This window comes from Elgaria multicarinata, chromosome 2 (assembly GCF_023053635.1).
Source record: "Elgaria multicarinata webbii isolate HBS135686 ecotype San Diego chromosome 2, rElgMul1.1.pri, whole genome shotgun sequence".
In the NCBI taxonomy this organism is placed as follows: domain Eukaryota; kingdom Metazoa; phylum Chordata; class Lepidosauria; order Squamata; family Anguidae; genus Elgaria; species Elgaria multicarinata.
The window spans coordinates 41,069,994-41,086,423 of NC_086172.1; the positions used below are offsets into that span (position 1 = coordinate 41,069,994).

Genomic DNA, 16,430 nt, shown 5'->3' on the forward strand with positions numbered 1-16,430 from the left:
AGACCAGATAGGTAGCTGGTGGACGTTTAGGCATATACTGGAATGTGGAGATCTTATAAGCATTCGATATGTTCACGCTGACATCTTCAGGGAGTCAACTCAGTTTCATGTTAGCAGCTGTAACCAACACTTGTGGGGTATATTAAGATTATGTTCTCAAGGGACGGTAGCTCGCTTGTCCAGATGTTCAGAATTTAAATGACACCATTACTTCTGTGATTTTTCCTCTTGTTTTGGGGTGGGTGGGTTGTGGAACATTTTTTTTGGATTGCATCTTTTTAATTTCCACCAATAGGTCCTGAGCTTGTACATGTGCCTATGTTTTTATTTTATTTCCACCAACCCATGGGACTCATGAAGGAAGGCCTCACCTCAACCTTAGGGGGTAAGGGGTGGAGAGAAGTTTGGGAACTTAACATATTGGTTTGTCATTTATCATATTAGTAATAATGCCAACCATGTGTCTAAAACTAAGGAAACGCCATGAAAATGAAGATTACTCTGTTGATACAATCAGCACAGACTTGTATAATGAAATGCCCTTGTTTAAAAACAAAAAAAACCTCAAAACGCCTCCCTAAATTCCCTTGTCTCCTGGAATCTGGAAATAGAGCTGTTCCTGGTTCACAGCATAATAGTGGAATTTGTAATGTTAGGCAGCTGCTCCACCTTGTGGCTGAATTTCCTAGAGTGACTAGATTAAATGGAAAGAAACAGTTCTCAGCTTTGAATTATTGGTGAGACCGATCGCTAGAGCACTCGTGTCCAGAAGTAGCACACACATCAGTCAGGTATGCGTCTTCTGAATATTGTGCTAACATGGATTTTAATGGTTGTGTAAGACAGCTGAGTGCTGTGATTTTTTTTGACACGGCCACCATTAACCCCCTGGTGTTATGTGCTATTTTTATGTAGTAGAGAAATCTGAAATACCCCTGTATGATTGAACTGAATTTGGTCCTGATAGTGGTGTGTATGTGTATACAGCAGAGATAGTCAACCTGGTGATCTCTAGACACTTTAGACTACAACTCCCATAATCACTGATGTCTGGCCATGCTGGCTGGGGTTTATGGGAGTTGTAGTTCAAAATTATCTGGAAGGCGCCAAGTTTTACCTAAACATTAGAAGTATATGACAGTGGTGATAGAGGACATGCCCTGGGTTCAATCCCTGATGTCTTAGGTAGGGCTGGCAGAGACCCCTGCCTGAAATCCTGAGTTGCTGCGGTCAGTCAGTATAAACAATACTGAACTAGATGAACCAAGGATCTGATTCTATATAAGGCTCTTTGAAAAATTCAGCTTCTTGCCTTTGTGTGAAATGTTAGGGGCCCATTATATGTCATCGTAGGGAGTGGATGAAGTTGCTATACTTCTCTCATGGGAACTTTACCTCTTCCCAAGGATTCAGTCCCTCCTTGAGATCACTTTAAAGCCTACGCGCTTGCTTCTTAAAAGTTATCACTGCCTATACAGTGTTCCAAATTACACAATGTTGAGCGCATGAGTGCCACATTGCCCTTGGGGAGATACCAGGTGCCCCAGCCTTAAGGAGCCAGGGGCTATGCGTACTTGAAAACAGAGGGGATAATCAAGTTCTCGTGCTATGTTTGCTTTAAATATGGGGACGCCGTAGGCAAACTAGCCCATGTGTGTTGAGCCATAAATCCAGAGAGGTATTTTGTGACAGTTTTATAAAACTTTTAATGGGAATTCCTGAAAAATACCATTACGATTCCATCACACCAGAACACTTCAACATGCTTGCTGCATTAAATGAGCCTTCCTTTCCATTTGGCCTTTGGAGTTTTGCACATGGTAAGGCTACTCCGTATAATCACATTTATATGAAATTGGCTTGCGTGTTGTTTTAATGTAGCCAGGGGATGGGGCGGGGGTGGGGGCAAAGTTATTGAAACAATTGCAGTCTTATGCCATTTTTTTTTACCCTACGGCTAAGAAAGTAGCTGCCAGAGTGCACTCAGCCTTGTCCGGACTAATGAGCATACATTCTGGGGCTGCCTCCTAAGGCTTAGTTCCCAGAGTGGCATTGTTTAGCGAGGCACCCAGGTACTACCGCTCCTCCTCTGTGTTAATAACTCTGCTTGTTACAACAAAGCAACTAAACTGCACTGAAATAATAGGCAAGTGGAGGATTTTAAAGAAAGAAACAGTCAAGAATTTTTAGAATCGAAGATGAGACTTCAGCTTTTGTGTATAAATATGTAACGTTGTTTATAGCTAAAATTCAGTTCCTGACTTCACTATGGGGTTCTTCTAGTACTACCCATCCAAAGGCTCTGAGCATCTATTTCATCTTTCCCTGCTTGAACAGATGTTTGGGGATAAGAAAAAAAGATGGAAGAAGCAACTTGAAAACACAGGGAGGTTACAAAGGGAAGACAGCGTCATCTAGACTCAGCCCCCTGTAAAAAAATTCCATGAACGAGGCAGGGTGAAGGCGCAGTAAAAGCCTAGTCTGGAAGCACCCAGGAATTCATCACTGCCTGCTAGAGATGCAGCTGAGCCACAGTTCCATTCCTCTTCTAGCAACTATAGTGTGGTGACTATAGCCAGTGTGGTATAGTGGCTAAGGTTTTGGTCTGGGAATCAGGAGATCCAGGTTCTAGGCCCCACTCGGCCATGGAAACCCACTGGGTGACTTTGGGCCAGTCACAGACACTCAGCCCAACCTACCTCACAATGTTGTTGTTATGAGGATAACATGGAGAGGAGGAGGATTATGTACACCGCCTTGGGTTCCTTGGAGGAAAAAAGGTGGGATATAAATGTAATAATAATAAATAAATGTAGGGTCCTTTCCACACTATTTGTCACCTTTACTGTAGCCTGTGTTTATGACAAGGCTGTTTCCAGATGGGCAGTTCCTTGCCCTGTCTATGCATCACTTTTCCTCTATAAGCTACAACAAGAATTGTAACTGACATCCTACACTGCACACGTACATAGTGTGTACATACCACTATGTTCTGTCCACACTTAGTGGGTGTGACATGGCCTATGTGGGTGTGTAGGAGGGAAAGTACAATATATCTGAGCAGTCAAGTTAAAAAATGTTTTTTCTGTTCTTTGAAAAAGTTAAATTCGTGCTATTGCATTTATTTCATTGTGATTGCAACATGACATTAAAAATGTAACTGTTTTAAAGGAAGGGAGGGAGGAAGTTGTTAACATGGTAGCGACCAGCAAGATTGTGTATGTGTGTGCATGTTTTAAAAAGTCAAGAATTCATTTCTTTACTTAGGTAGTAATAGTCTTTCACTGAAGCAGTATTATGTAAAGAAAATAGCAAAACAAAAAAACCACCTAAAACCCTAATTTAGTGCTGATCCAATTTTAGGCTACCCCATTTTGCACATTTGGGGGTGGGTGGGCAATCCACTCCTTTCCACCGTTGGATGCTGTTCTGTCAGCAGATGAGCACAATTGGATTTCACTCAAAGTTTGATTGAAAATGTGCAAACAAAATTGCACTAATGGGAAAGGTAATAATGAAGGTGTCTTTAAAAGAAGTTCACAAAATGACAGGATGTTGATGCAGGGAGAAGAGGATAGCCATGCTTGTTTTGCCACTTAAAAAGAAAGAAAAGGAATATGACTTCGATGACTGCTGGAGTTATATGACTTCCAAAAATTAAAACAAATCCAAAACCTACTGAAACAACATGCAAGCACAGGATTAGAGCGGGGGAAGGTCTCTTGTCACTAAAAATGCCACAAATGCCTAATGTTTATATTTGACACCTACACGACTGTATTCCATACAGCAGACACATAGCCACACATGAACTATCTGATAAGAATCGCATTTTCTCAGGAACAAAGTATGAAAGCTTGGATCCAGAGTCTGCCTCTTATGGTTGGAAGGGCTCTTTCCACGCATGGAAGTCTTCTAGTCCCGCAGAAAGTTTCTGCTGGCAGAATGGGGTAGGAGGCGACTTTCACCTGTTTCCACTCCACCTGCAGTTATGCCTCTGAAAATCTGAACCAGAGGGCTGGGAGACATAGGGATTGCCTCACCAGCCCCCACTGAAGTCTGCTCAAGGGAGTGCTGGTGGTAAAACCCAAAATAATTGGCAAAATATGATATCCTCGCAAAAGAAATGTGGCTTTGGGTGAAAACCTATATGGGGTCGGCATGCTGGTCAGTTGAGCATTCAAATATTGTCAGATGACTATTATTGGGACACTTTCAGGAACAGTGTGGGTGGGAGACTGCCTTGGGGGCTGCAGGAGCGATAATTGATAATAATCTCTCCCCCTCTCATTGCTTTCAGTGGGAAGCCTCCACTGGATGTTGGTCTATTCCTGAGTAGGATAAGTCTGGATCCAACCCATAAACTATGTGCAACAAATTAGAAAAAAACATACCATTGATTATATTTATCATCCCTCTCCTTCCCGAGAGCTTCATTGCATTTTATCTTTGCCACAGCCCTGTGAAAGTGGGTAATTTGACAGTGACTGAACCAAGCCATGCAGTGACCTCTGTGGAGATTTGAAGACCAAGACCAAGTCCATCACTCCCCTATTTTGCCATAGTGGTAGGCTATACTGAAAGAAATGAAAAATCCCATGGTTTGCTACATGCCTTCCATTAGAAGCTTTTAATCTCCTTCCTTGTGTGGATGAAGGGGAAGAGTAAGGCTCATTCCTGCTTATGGCCAGCAGGTTTGTTGTTGCGTGTGTCTGAATAATGTTTTGCTTGCTTTAGAGGAGAAGAACATGAGAAAATGTGAATGTGCCTGCTGGAAACTAAAATCTTGCTTGCATTGCTTTGTAGATTTAAAAGTCCACAAGATGGCGCTTTTAATCTTCCAAGCTCTGCAGGAATGCTTCATTCAGAACAGATTATTTCTTGTGACATAAATAAGATCACCGAATAATTTCTGAGTCATTTATCTTTTTGTGTGTGTAAATGAGATGAACAACATGATAAAAGCAGGATTTAGACAGGGAGGGGCTAAAAGTAAGCATCAAAGGTGGATGACTCTAGTCAATTGTTTTTACAGATAGGTAAATCCAATGATGATTGAGTATGGCTATTTGGTAGGGAGGAATTATTAGCTAGAGCTTTTTGGAAACAAAAATGTGAATGTTCAAGATCAAGTCGAATATCGGGACCAAGAATTCATGTGAGAACACTTTAAGATTTAGTAGTCTGTCCTCCAGAGTATCAGAACTAGTCTTAAAGGTTGAGTTTGGAACCCATTCTAAACTACAATATATTTTAAGCATGGGTGGGTATTTTCGTGGGTGAACATTGATGAGGCTATTAAAACTAAGGCTGGAAAAAGAAAACAAAATGGTAGTGTTGCAGAGTTAGGTTGAAGCTTGAACTACTTGATCAAATCGGTAGTAGGTCTTTTAAAAAATATATATCTAAGACTCAATCCAGTCCATTGTAGGTGGGACATTCACACATGGAGGGACGCCAATAGGACGTATGCCCTGTGCAGCCTTTTGTTTGCAACATGAGTAGTGCAAAACCAGGGAAAGGACATGGGCACTCACACAAGTGCCCATCTTCAGCATTCCTGCGAATCCAACTACTTCAGAGACCTCCACACATTTACCACAAAGATCTGACAGGGAGTTGTAAGTGCATTCAGCTGATCATAGTTAGAAAGTCCTGTGCGTTTGGGAACTCTGCCTTTTCAGGTTTCCAAATCGTGGGTGGGGCTGCAGCTACATTCAGCGGAATATGCTTACAGTCCCCTTTCAGATCTTTCTGCAAAATGTGCAAAGGTCTCTAAAGCACCATGTACACTGATGGTGCTATATAAATAAATAAATAATAAAGCAGCCAGGCATGTAGGGATGTCAAGGGGCGGGGCTTGTGCACATGTCTATGTCCCTTCCCCAGTTTAGGGGGGGAAGCGGGAGGATTTTTAAAAAACGAATTTAGATCTTAGAATTCTTAGAAAGAAGAATGCATGTGCTTATCTTTCCTCTACTAATAAAATCTATGGCTTCGATTTGATGTTGACATTCCAATTGCAGTTCATCGATGCATTCCTTAAGGGCTCGGCCCCCTTATGCGTCTCATACCACAGGGATACCACAAGTAACTGAATGTTATGCACAAAATGTGTGCACAGTCTTCTGACATTTTGGGGTTTGTCTGAATGTTTTATATAATGAAAAGCAGCCTCTGAGGCTGTGATTTGGAGTGGAAGGCTGATGGCTGGGGAGAAAGGGAATGCATTAACTCCCCCTGCCATTTGTCTGCTTTCTTCCCTCCCACAGCTGCTTTCCCATCTGTGGGGAATGGAGGTGTCTTTTTGTCCCTGGGCAGAGAAGCAACTGGTGCGTGTCTATTTGGGCCAGACAAATGGCAGGAGGAGAAAGAGTTAAGCAGCCTCTACCCCTGCTATATTCCATTTTAAACAACACATCTTCAGAGTAAATTAAACGGATATGAACCAAGTGAAAGGCACAGCTGAATAATCTCTGCTACATATGGGAATTCACCTGGCACCTTTCAGAAAGAATACCACTGTGACTAGGTTTAAGAAACTCTGTAGCCCAGAGCATAAAAACTTTACAGCTCTTCTCTTTCTGCCTTGATTTTTTAATGACTTGTCAGAAATAAAGGATGGCTTGAGGTAGCATCATCCTAACAAGAGAAGCCATACTTTTCTGGTGTTTGGGGTTCTTTTTCTAGAATGGAAACAGAACTTTGTTTCCCCTCCTATGCCCCAGGCTCATTATTAAATAAGCTGGATCTTACGCAACTGATCAAAAGCTTCATGATGGGCCTGTTATAATTAATTGGAAAATGGAGGCAAATCTATGTGGCTAAATACGTGGCATTCATATGTACTCACTGCAAAATAAGAAAAGAGTCCTGTAGGAATGATGCATACAAACAGTCTGTACGTGCTGTGAATTTAAAAGTAGGAGTAGGGGGGAAAGGGGGATAGAGGACTGGGTGTTTAAGCAATGAACTTCTTTTTTAAAAAATAAAATGAAGGTAAAACAGCTGAAACATATTTAAAAGGTCCAAAACAATTCCTTTTGTTTAGAGACACTCTACTATGAGTGACAAATCCAGTAGCTAGGATTCAGACTTTTCACTTCATGGAAGGACCTCTTCTTCGAAAGTAGCTCTTCTCCTATTCACGGAGCAAAAAGTTATGATCCAAGACATGAACAATTCTGACACTATATTTATTTGATACCTTCCTAGATATCAAGAGGCTTTGTTTACCTAGGGGTGATCATATTACACCAATTTTAAAATCACTTCACTGGCTGCCAATTTGTTTCCCGGTGAAGTATAATGCGTTGGTTATTACCTTTAAAGCCCTTCATGGTTACCTATGGTTACTTATGGGATCGCCTTCCCCTGTACGATCTGCCCCACACACTCAGGTCCTCTGGTCAGAATTTACTTCAGTCAGTGAAAAGTAGGCTGACAACCATTACCCAGAGGACCTTCTCTTCTGCCACTCCCAGACTGTGGAATGGCCTGCAGGAGAGATTCACCAACTTTACTTTCTGAATTTAAAAAAGCTATTAAGACTGATCTCTTCCAGCAGGCCTGCCCAGTCGAATTTTAAAATGTCTGGCTGTTACTTTAATGAAGTAGTAGTTTTATATGTTTTTAATCAATTTTATATATTTTATAGTATTTTTATATTTGATGTTGTTCCGTGCCTTATTTATTTATTTATTTATTTCATTTTTATACTGCCCAATAGCTGAAGCTCTCTGGGCGGTTCACAAAAATTAAAATCAAGAAGAGCACAAAAACAACCAACAATCTAAAAACACAAATACAAAATACAATATAAAAAGCACAACCAGGATAAAACCACACAGCAAAAATTGATATAGGTTAAAATATGGAATTAAAACAGCAAAGTTTAAATTTAAGTTAATAGGTATTAAAATACTGAGAAAATAAAAAAGTCTTCAGCTGGCGACGGAAGGAATACAGTGTAGGCACCAGCCGAACCTCTCTGGGGAGCTCATTCCACAGCCGGGGTGCCACAGCGGAGAAAGCCCTCCTCCTAGTAGCCACCTGCCTCACTTCCTTTGGCAGGGGCTCACGGAGAAGGGCCCCTGTAGATGATCTTAAGATCCGGGCAGGTACATATGGGAGGAGGCGTTCCTTCAAATAACCTGGCCCCAAACCGTTTAGGGCTTTAAATGTCAATACCAGCACTTTGAATCAGGCCCGGACCTGGACTGGCAGCCAATGAAGCTGGAAAAGGACTGCTGTAATGTGATCTCGCTGGCCAGTCCCTGTTAGTAAACGTGCTGCCCTGTTTTGTACCAGCTGAAGCTTCCGGACCGTTTTCAAAGGCAGCCCCACGTATAACGCATTGCAGTAATCCAAACGAGAGGTTATCAGAGCATGAACATAATAATAATAATGCAGCATATGTGTGTGTAATCCTTTGTTAATTCCAAGTTACTGAATCTACATAGTGACTAGGTTCCTACAACACAACAACTCACCATGGGCAGCCAGTCATGGTGGTTGTCGTGTTGTCTGGATCCAGCATGGTTTCTGTAGCATGGCTTAATGTTCATGAACAAGCTGCTCTGAGAACTCATACTGTAGCTTGTTGTGAGGTTGTTAATGCCCACGGTGGGCTGTCGTGTTGTCCAAACAGAGAGAGAGCAATTTTATCATGGCTTGATGAGATTGGCTACAGAGCCGCTTGGCAAGAGCACCAAAAAAAGGCCTGAGCTGCTCTTTATGATCTCGCCAGTGCCACCTCCCTCGTCAGTAACTGCCTTTCCATCACTGCTCAAAGAGCACTTTGGAAAAACCATCACATCATCATTTATTTACTTTTTGCAGTGCTTTTGGAATACACAGATGTGTCTCTAATTCTCCCCTCCCCATTCTTTTACAAGTGCTCAAGGGTGCAATTTTGCCTGCCCAATATGTGTAGTCTTGCCTGGTCAATTTCCTGGTAGGTTTCAGCTGTCAAAGAGTGTATCCAAGTGGAGTAGGTAATATACAAGTAAATTCACAAGACCAGGTTGCACATAGGCTAATCTGCAGTTGTGAATGAGGAAAAAAGGCAAATGGAGTAAGTACACCAAAAGGTGGCAGGACAATACCACCACTCCACACACACCTTGACAATGTAACCCTCTTGATCTGAAGTGTTAAACTGACACTTCTCAGTGTCCTCCACCTTTTCATCACTTCCCTGAGTCTCACGCTAGTCAGAAATGAGACTTAATAAATACCCCTTTTCATGACTCCTTTTCAGAGCAGTTACTGCTGTGATTACTGTGCTTCAGCGGATGTACGCAAACTTCCATGACAGTTTTTTAAAACCTGAAAAAGCAGCTGCATGTGACAAGAGTGATAGGGGCACCAAGTACTATTGGTTTGGGTGCCCCATTTGCTTCAACCCGTTCAGCCATCCTCTAAGGATTTGGTTTGTTTGTTTTTAACTGTCATGAATATTTGCACACATCCACTGAAGCTGGGAAGTCCATGGAGGGGAAATTTGCTCAAATTTAAGGGTTGGGAAGTACGTGGAGGGGAAATTTGCACACCTGCAGTAACTGCTTTGAAAGCAGGGGAGCCAATATTTCCCCCACCCCCCACCCCTGTATTTGCTGGATACTCAAGGAAGTGTTGAATGGGAAAAGCACATGGACAAATGTCAGTTCAAAATGTAAAAACAAATGAATTACATTGCCAATTCGAAGATTTTTTCTCTTCCTATACCGACACACACACGCACACACATATTTTGATGTACATACTGTCTCATATTTCCCCCCTGTGTTGGGGCTTTTCGACTGCGTAAATGGATTCCTCTTATTCCTCACTATTATTTCCCCCTTGATACTTGTCAATTGTGCACAGATTAGCCTATCTGCAATTTTGCCTTATCAATTTCTTTGTATGTTACATTTTTTTCCACTTCAGTGCTTGTTGGCAGCTGCAACATACAAGGACATTGACAAGGCAAGACTACATGTATCAGACAGGCAAAAGTGCATTCTTGAGCACCTGTGAAAGAACACAATTTTAAAAATAAATAAATAAGCACATTTGCATACTCCTGAAGCATGGGGAGGCAGGGGAAGAGGCGGAAACAGACAAAGGGGTAGTGATTGAAGAAGAAAGGTTGCTGGGATAAGGAAAGAAGTTGCGTTCTGCCCCTAAGTTGCCTGGGATACCTGTCAGAGCTGGCTGGAGAACTGAGGGGGAAGGAGGGGGAGAACAAGCTAACAGCAAGCTTGATCGTCTGTCATACTTACCATGGATTGTTCTGCGAACAACCAAACTATCGTGGCTTATTCACAGGGTGGCTTCTTGTGACATGCGAAAAAAACACCCTCTTTCTGTTAGTTGGTTACTGAACAGTTTCAAGGGTGAGTAACACATTTGGGTACATCTTTTAGGTGGAAGGTACAAAAGCAAGAGAATGGTGGAAGCACATATTCTGTATATATATGGAGGCACATATTATATATAATATTCCTTCCTCTATAAAATGTTGTTTTGTACGTTGTTTTTAAAGAAACATTTCTTTCTCGTATGATATGTATGTAAATTCTAGACTGGGTTCTTTTATTGTGGATCTCAAGATAATTAATTTGCACTCTTAAATACAGTCCCCTGGGATTTGACTGTCTAAGCATGTATTACAAGCAGATTAATATTTTTGCTTTAATTACTGATAGGTTTGAATTGTATTTTAATTGTTAGGTACCTTGGAGACCTGTTTTTGTGGCTGGGGCCTGGGATAAAAATGTAAAAAATGCATTCCCGACTTCTGTTTTCAGTGTCCTCCTTATCACTTTTCCCACAGAGTGCATTGTTTTCCTGTCTCTAAGAATGATTTGTATTTATGACCATTTTTAACTAAAAGGTGTTTTTTAAATCAATTAAATGTTTAATCACTTTGGAAAAAGTTATCTAAGACATTTTTTATATCTATTAGCCAATTGTGAAATAAAATTACACAGGAGTGTGCACAGTTTTTACAAGTTAAATACTGATACCATGGAGTGTGTACGAAGTCATTATTACAGAGCATGCCACAAATAAAAATTGTTTGTACCTTTATGATTTAAGATGCGTGCTGGAAGAAATATAACCTATAGTATTAAGAGATAATGACAAATAGAACAATCCTATATATGTCTATTCAGAAGTAAGTAACAGACAGTTTAATAGCACTTACTCCTGCTTATATTTATGGATTGCAGCCCAAATTAAGAGTGGTCAACCTAGGTGGCTCTCAAAAAATGGAATTTTATATGCTGATATTTTACATGTGGAAACAGTTGTGTTCTGCATATCAATGGCAATGTGTCTTCCATCAGAAAATTCTTTTTTTTTTAAGTTTTATTTTTAATTATTCCCATTGTAGTAATACAGATTATTGTATATGCCTTCAGGGGCCTGAGTTATGGTTTCCTTGGGACTGCAATATTTAATTTCTTTGCTGCCATGTATTAAAACCCATTGTTAAGACTGCATGAATATTTCTAGTGCTTAATGTATGAGAAAATCCTAAGTGAATGAAGATTAGTTTTTATATTAACAAAACCATAAAGCAACTTCTGAGATTAAAGGGAAAAGCAAAATAATTCAGATAAGAGACAAAGGTTTATATTCACCTTAGAGAACATTCAAACACCTAGTTTTAAAATTATACAAAGGACATCTCTCTAAAATTTTGTGTAAATCCATGTCGTTTGTGGAAATTAATTTTCCCTTTGTTTATATGCTATGGAAAGACAGAAGAGGATACAGAGGGCTTCCATGATGGCTTTGTTGTACACATTCTATAGAGTTGGAGAAAACACCAATGGTGTTTTAATTAAACCAATTTTAGTTTTTAATTAGGCAGCCAGATTATATTTCTAACTAATTGTGGGGAACCTGTGGCCCTTCAGATGATGTTGGACTCCATTTCCCATCAGTCCCAGCCAGTCAGGCTACTGGTCAGAGATGATGGGGGTTATGGCGGCACCCATAGGGCCACAGGTCACCTCCCAGATTTAAACTCTTGTTTCTAGAGTGGACTGCAATTAAGCCATGCCAAAATTACTTTATCTGGGAGCATGTGTGATGTTGGATATCATCCATAACCTCCAACCTGCCATTCTAGCTCCACTTCATTACTGGACTAGTGTCTTGTCAGGTGGGTGCTGGTCAAGTGACTGCTGCTTATGATCAGTCTGGGATGTTGGTGGATGGTTCCTTGTCTTCACCTCACCCTGAAAAGAAGCAATGTCTAGGTCTTTCCTTCACACAGTGCTAGTATTCAGCCATGATAGGTGTTGGTGCCCCATTGTATGGTCAAGCTATACACAAGTAGTCTGTGTATCCCAGCACGGGGCGGGATGTGTGTGGCTGGCACCCTCTCTTATGCTTTCACAGCTGGTGCTGTGTGTCACCGTATGACCACTAGCCTCTTCAGTTAAAAAAGAAAATTAAAGAGTGGTATTTTTATGATCTGAAAATAATATATGAGCACCCTCTAAAAGGCACAGAAAAATACCAACAAACTTTTGCTTAGTTGTCACTGATGTAGTATGTTTATCAGATAATTTTCGGCATTTTGTTCCTTAATGTGGATGGCTCGAGGTTGCGCAAACAACATTAAGGCAGTAAAACATGTAGGCAGGATTTCAAAACAAAACATTTCTGAACACCTGCATGGCATAAATCACCCCTTCTAGCATCTCAATTATAAATATTAGCTTAAATGCAAAGTTTTCTTGCCGCTTGTTTGAGACTTAATCAAGATGTTTTGGCTTTGGCAAAAAAATAGTCTTGCTTTTCAGTGAAGTCATTTTCATTCCTTTTAATGAAGATGTATCTGTAGTGTTGCCAATCCAGCCAAAAGGTATTTGCAGTCTTTCTGTGTGTTTATATAGTTGAACACATGGTTCCTCACCTAAATCATTTAGGTGTAAAATGAATTTTCATGCATATGTTGCTGGTAAAGGACGAAGGTTCAAGCTCTGCCAAAACAATCTTCTCTATAAGCTTAATTAAAACATGACTTGAGTTTCACCAAGTGTAAAGATGGTTTAAACATGGATGTACTTTGCTTGATGACTCTTAGTGTAAACTGTCTCCCACTGAAAAATGTTGAGTTTGAATTAACATCAAGTGAAGACTCTGTCCATGCGATAGACTCTGTGGCACTTGTTATGCAATGGTTCTTTCTATGCATGCATAACACCATTTAATGCTACAGTCAATGAATGGCGAACCACGCCTGTAAACTGGCCCTGTGACCAAACGGACATGTTGCTGGTGGCAGGCATTTCGACTTGGGCTTAGAGCAGAAATGCCAAAAGAAAAAGGATGGGAGCAAGATCATGTATGCGCAATGAGTTTGTAAATGCACCTAGGAGACAGATATCAATAACGCATACCTAAACACAATGAGTTACTGCAATATAAATACTATTGTATGTGATATATACTAATAGATACTTAAAATGACTTGAGATACACACAAGCAAGTATTAAAATAAAATAAGCAATAACTGGGAAATCACAAGATGTATTTTAAGAATCTGAACAAAATCCCATCTATGGAAAGGTAAGAATTGGTGAGTATCTGTGACTGGTCAGGTGACTTTGGGATGACCTTGATGATGAGTCCCTGGGCTCAGCTATAGCTGCAGGCCTCTGTAAATGATGTCACTTGGGAGTACGGTCGAGCTAGTTCAGAGCCTGGCCAGGAGAAGCAACTGCACAAAATCTCTTAAAGCATTTCAATAGAAGATCTCTATGGAGTATAAAATTATGTTACCAATGCTTCTTTTATAGGTTGCAAAACTTCCATTTGACTGATGTTTCACTAATTTCAATCAATCTACAGTTGAAAAAAGATAACTTTGCTATCATCATTTTGTCTTCCTCATATTCCCCCCCTCCCTCCAGTTTTAGTTGTTAGGTTTGGGGTTCTCTTTAAATTGAATACATTTGGGCAAAATGAACGACTAGATCTCAAGCTCTGTCTTTGGATAATCAGTTTAAAAAATGAAATAGTTAAATGAAACTAAAAATTTCTGTTATATTCACATTTTGAATTTTATTAATACAGCTTTCAAGCATCTTCTACTGATCATCAGCTTTTCTGCTTTGGTGTTTATGAGTTTCATTGTTTTTCCAGATACTGATGAATACAGGCCACCAGTTTGGAAATCTTATTGTGAGTATTTGATTAGATTTTATTGTTATTCACCACACCCACCTACACCCCTCTGGTATTGTTAGCATTTTTAAATTCATCAGCTCACCAACGCAAGGATGACTCTGTTATCACCTAATACTTTGTGAATGGCTCCTGTTAATAAAATAATTATCTGCATTCACACGTAACACTAAATCAAGATTTATGTTTATTAATATTTAATATTTATTTATATAGCGCCATCAGTTTTCATGGTGCTGTACACCACCATGGTTTGTTGTTTTAGCCATGAATTGTGTTGCACGCGAGCAAACAAATTGGAGGTTGTTTTTCCTATTTCTCTTGTATGTCTCTCTCACCCATTTTACCATCCTTCAGAGTGATTTGATTTTCAGGCTTCTTTTGCTAGGTGTACCTGTTCAGGTCAGACAGCAGTGCAAACAAACCAGGGATAAGCCAAAGTTCTAGGTTCAGACACCGAAGCAAGCTATGGTTTAAACAAGTCAGATTTTGTAAGCCAGAAACAAACCATGGATTCTATTTGTGTTTTGTAGCTGGTTAACAAACCATGGCTTCTTTATTTGTGGGATGGGTTTGGACACTAAGTTCATTCATACATCATGGCGGCAAATTGTGTGAGCCACTTCTGGTTGCAAAACAATCTACGATCGCCAGTTCATAGGTTGTTAGCATGATGTTTAAACCTGAACACTCTGGGTTATTTATGGGTTAAACAACCCAGAGTTCACCTACAATTTGTTCTTCAGTTAATTCTAGGTTAACTCATTAACAACCCAGAATGTCCAGTTTCACTTACCATGCTAACAACCTACAAATGCATTCATAGGTTTTTGTGAACCGCCCAGAAAGCTTCGGCTATTTGGCGGTATAAAAATGTAATAAATAAATAAATAGGTTGCATTGCAACCCGAAAGTGGCTTGCACAGCTTGCCTGTCCCCAACATGATTTTGCCACTGTCATGTGCAAACCAGGTCAATGAGAAGCCAGATTTTAACAAGCCACACCATGACATAGCATTATGTGTGAACCAGGCCATGGATTTGAAATCCAAGCATTTAAAGCCCAATATTATGATTGACTTTAGTTGCTGTGGCATATTGAGATGGGGGGATGATGCTACACTTTGCAACATCTGTCTTGCAGAGGACAGAAAAGCCTCTAACCAGAAGCTGGTTTAGATGTTTGGGGATTTTCATTAAACTGAGAGCTCCTCATTTTAAATCTATACACAATATCTTATATACACTGGAGAATAAGCAGAAACAAGACAGAAACCCAAACTCTGAAGAGATGCTGAACGATATTTTTTCCAAACCCTTAAGGGTGGATTTGCAAGAGCAAAGTTGGGTATCTTTCAAGGTAGAATGTGGTATAACCTTGTTACCTTATGCACTCCTTTATAAGCAGAAGTTGGAACAATGAAAGGTAGCACCATACACCTGAAAATCGGTAGGTATAGATCAAAGGATGTATCTGGTTGGTTGGTTGGGGGGTGTGTGTGTGTGTTTGTTTGTCTTTGTTTTCACAAATTAGGAGATGGTGGTGGTGCATCTTTCATGAGTTTTTACTCTAGGGCATTTGCTCCTGTTACCAAATAGTTGGACCACAGGACTTATCTGTCATGATCAGTGTTTCATTACAGTGTTCCACCATGATTTAAGTCTGTTCTGTATTAAACTGGAGGTAATGCCAACCTTCATTTCATTTGTGCCCAGGCATTATCTCTTCAGAGCCTCGAAGGAACTGCAGTACATTTTAAGACTCCCCTGCCTACAGCTGCTATCACATAATCACTATTGTCAGAACCTTTGTCTGCTTCCAAGCCCCTTAAGTGTCCCACAGTGCAGCTTTTGAGTCATAAGTTATTATATCAGTCACTTGTCACATGCCAAGCCAGTTACTTAATAAAAAATCATTAACACACGAAGTGACTTGAAGCGGGCTTTTGTCTTCAAGCTGATGATTAAAGGATAAAATTGGCACTCATTGTGTCGCTTATATTAAACATCATTAATCACAGCAGTCATACATCCAGCACTTGTCATGAAGAAATGCATGTGTGTTGTCTCCAGTTGCAAATAAGAATAATAAATCGCGGGAGGGGGGGGGGAATAACCTTTTGCAAAAGAAAGTGAGCTTTTGCCTTTTTTGTTTATTTGTTTACTTTGGAGTATATGCCACTACCCATAATATTAAGGGTGTTCAGCCTTTGTTATAATGAGGTCTTGTTGG

General features: G+C 40.3%; 1 protein-coding gene across 2 annotated transcripts in view; it reads left to right on the forward strand.

Moving 5' to 3' along the window:
• Positions 1-16,430, forward strand: part of CHN1 (chimerin 1) — a 112,442-nt gene that overhangs the window by 16,055 nt on the left and 79,957 nt on the right. Inside the window, exon 2 of one of the 2 annotated variants that reach the window (XM_063116347.1) lies at positions 14,156-14,194. In XM_063116347.1, the coding sequence (XP_062972417.1) occupies positions 14,156-14,194 (39 nt within the window). Of the gene's footprint in view, positions 1-14,133; positions 14,195-16,430 lie in introns of those variants that run through there. The other variant, XM_063116346.1, reaches the window with a different exon arrangement.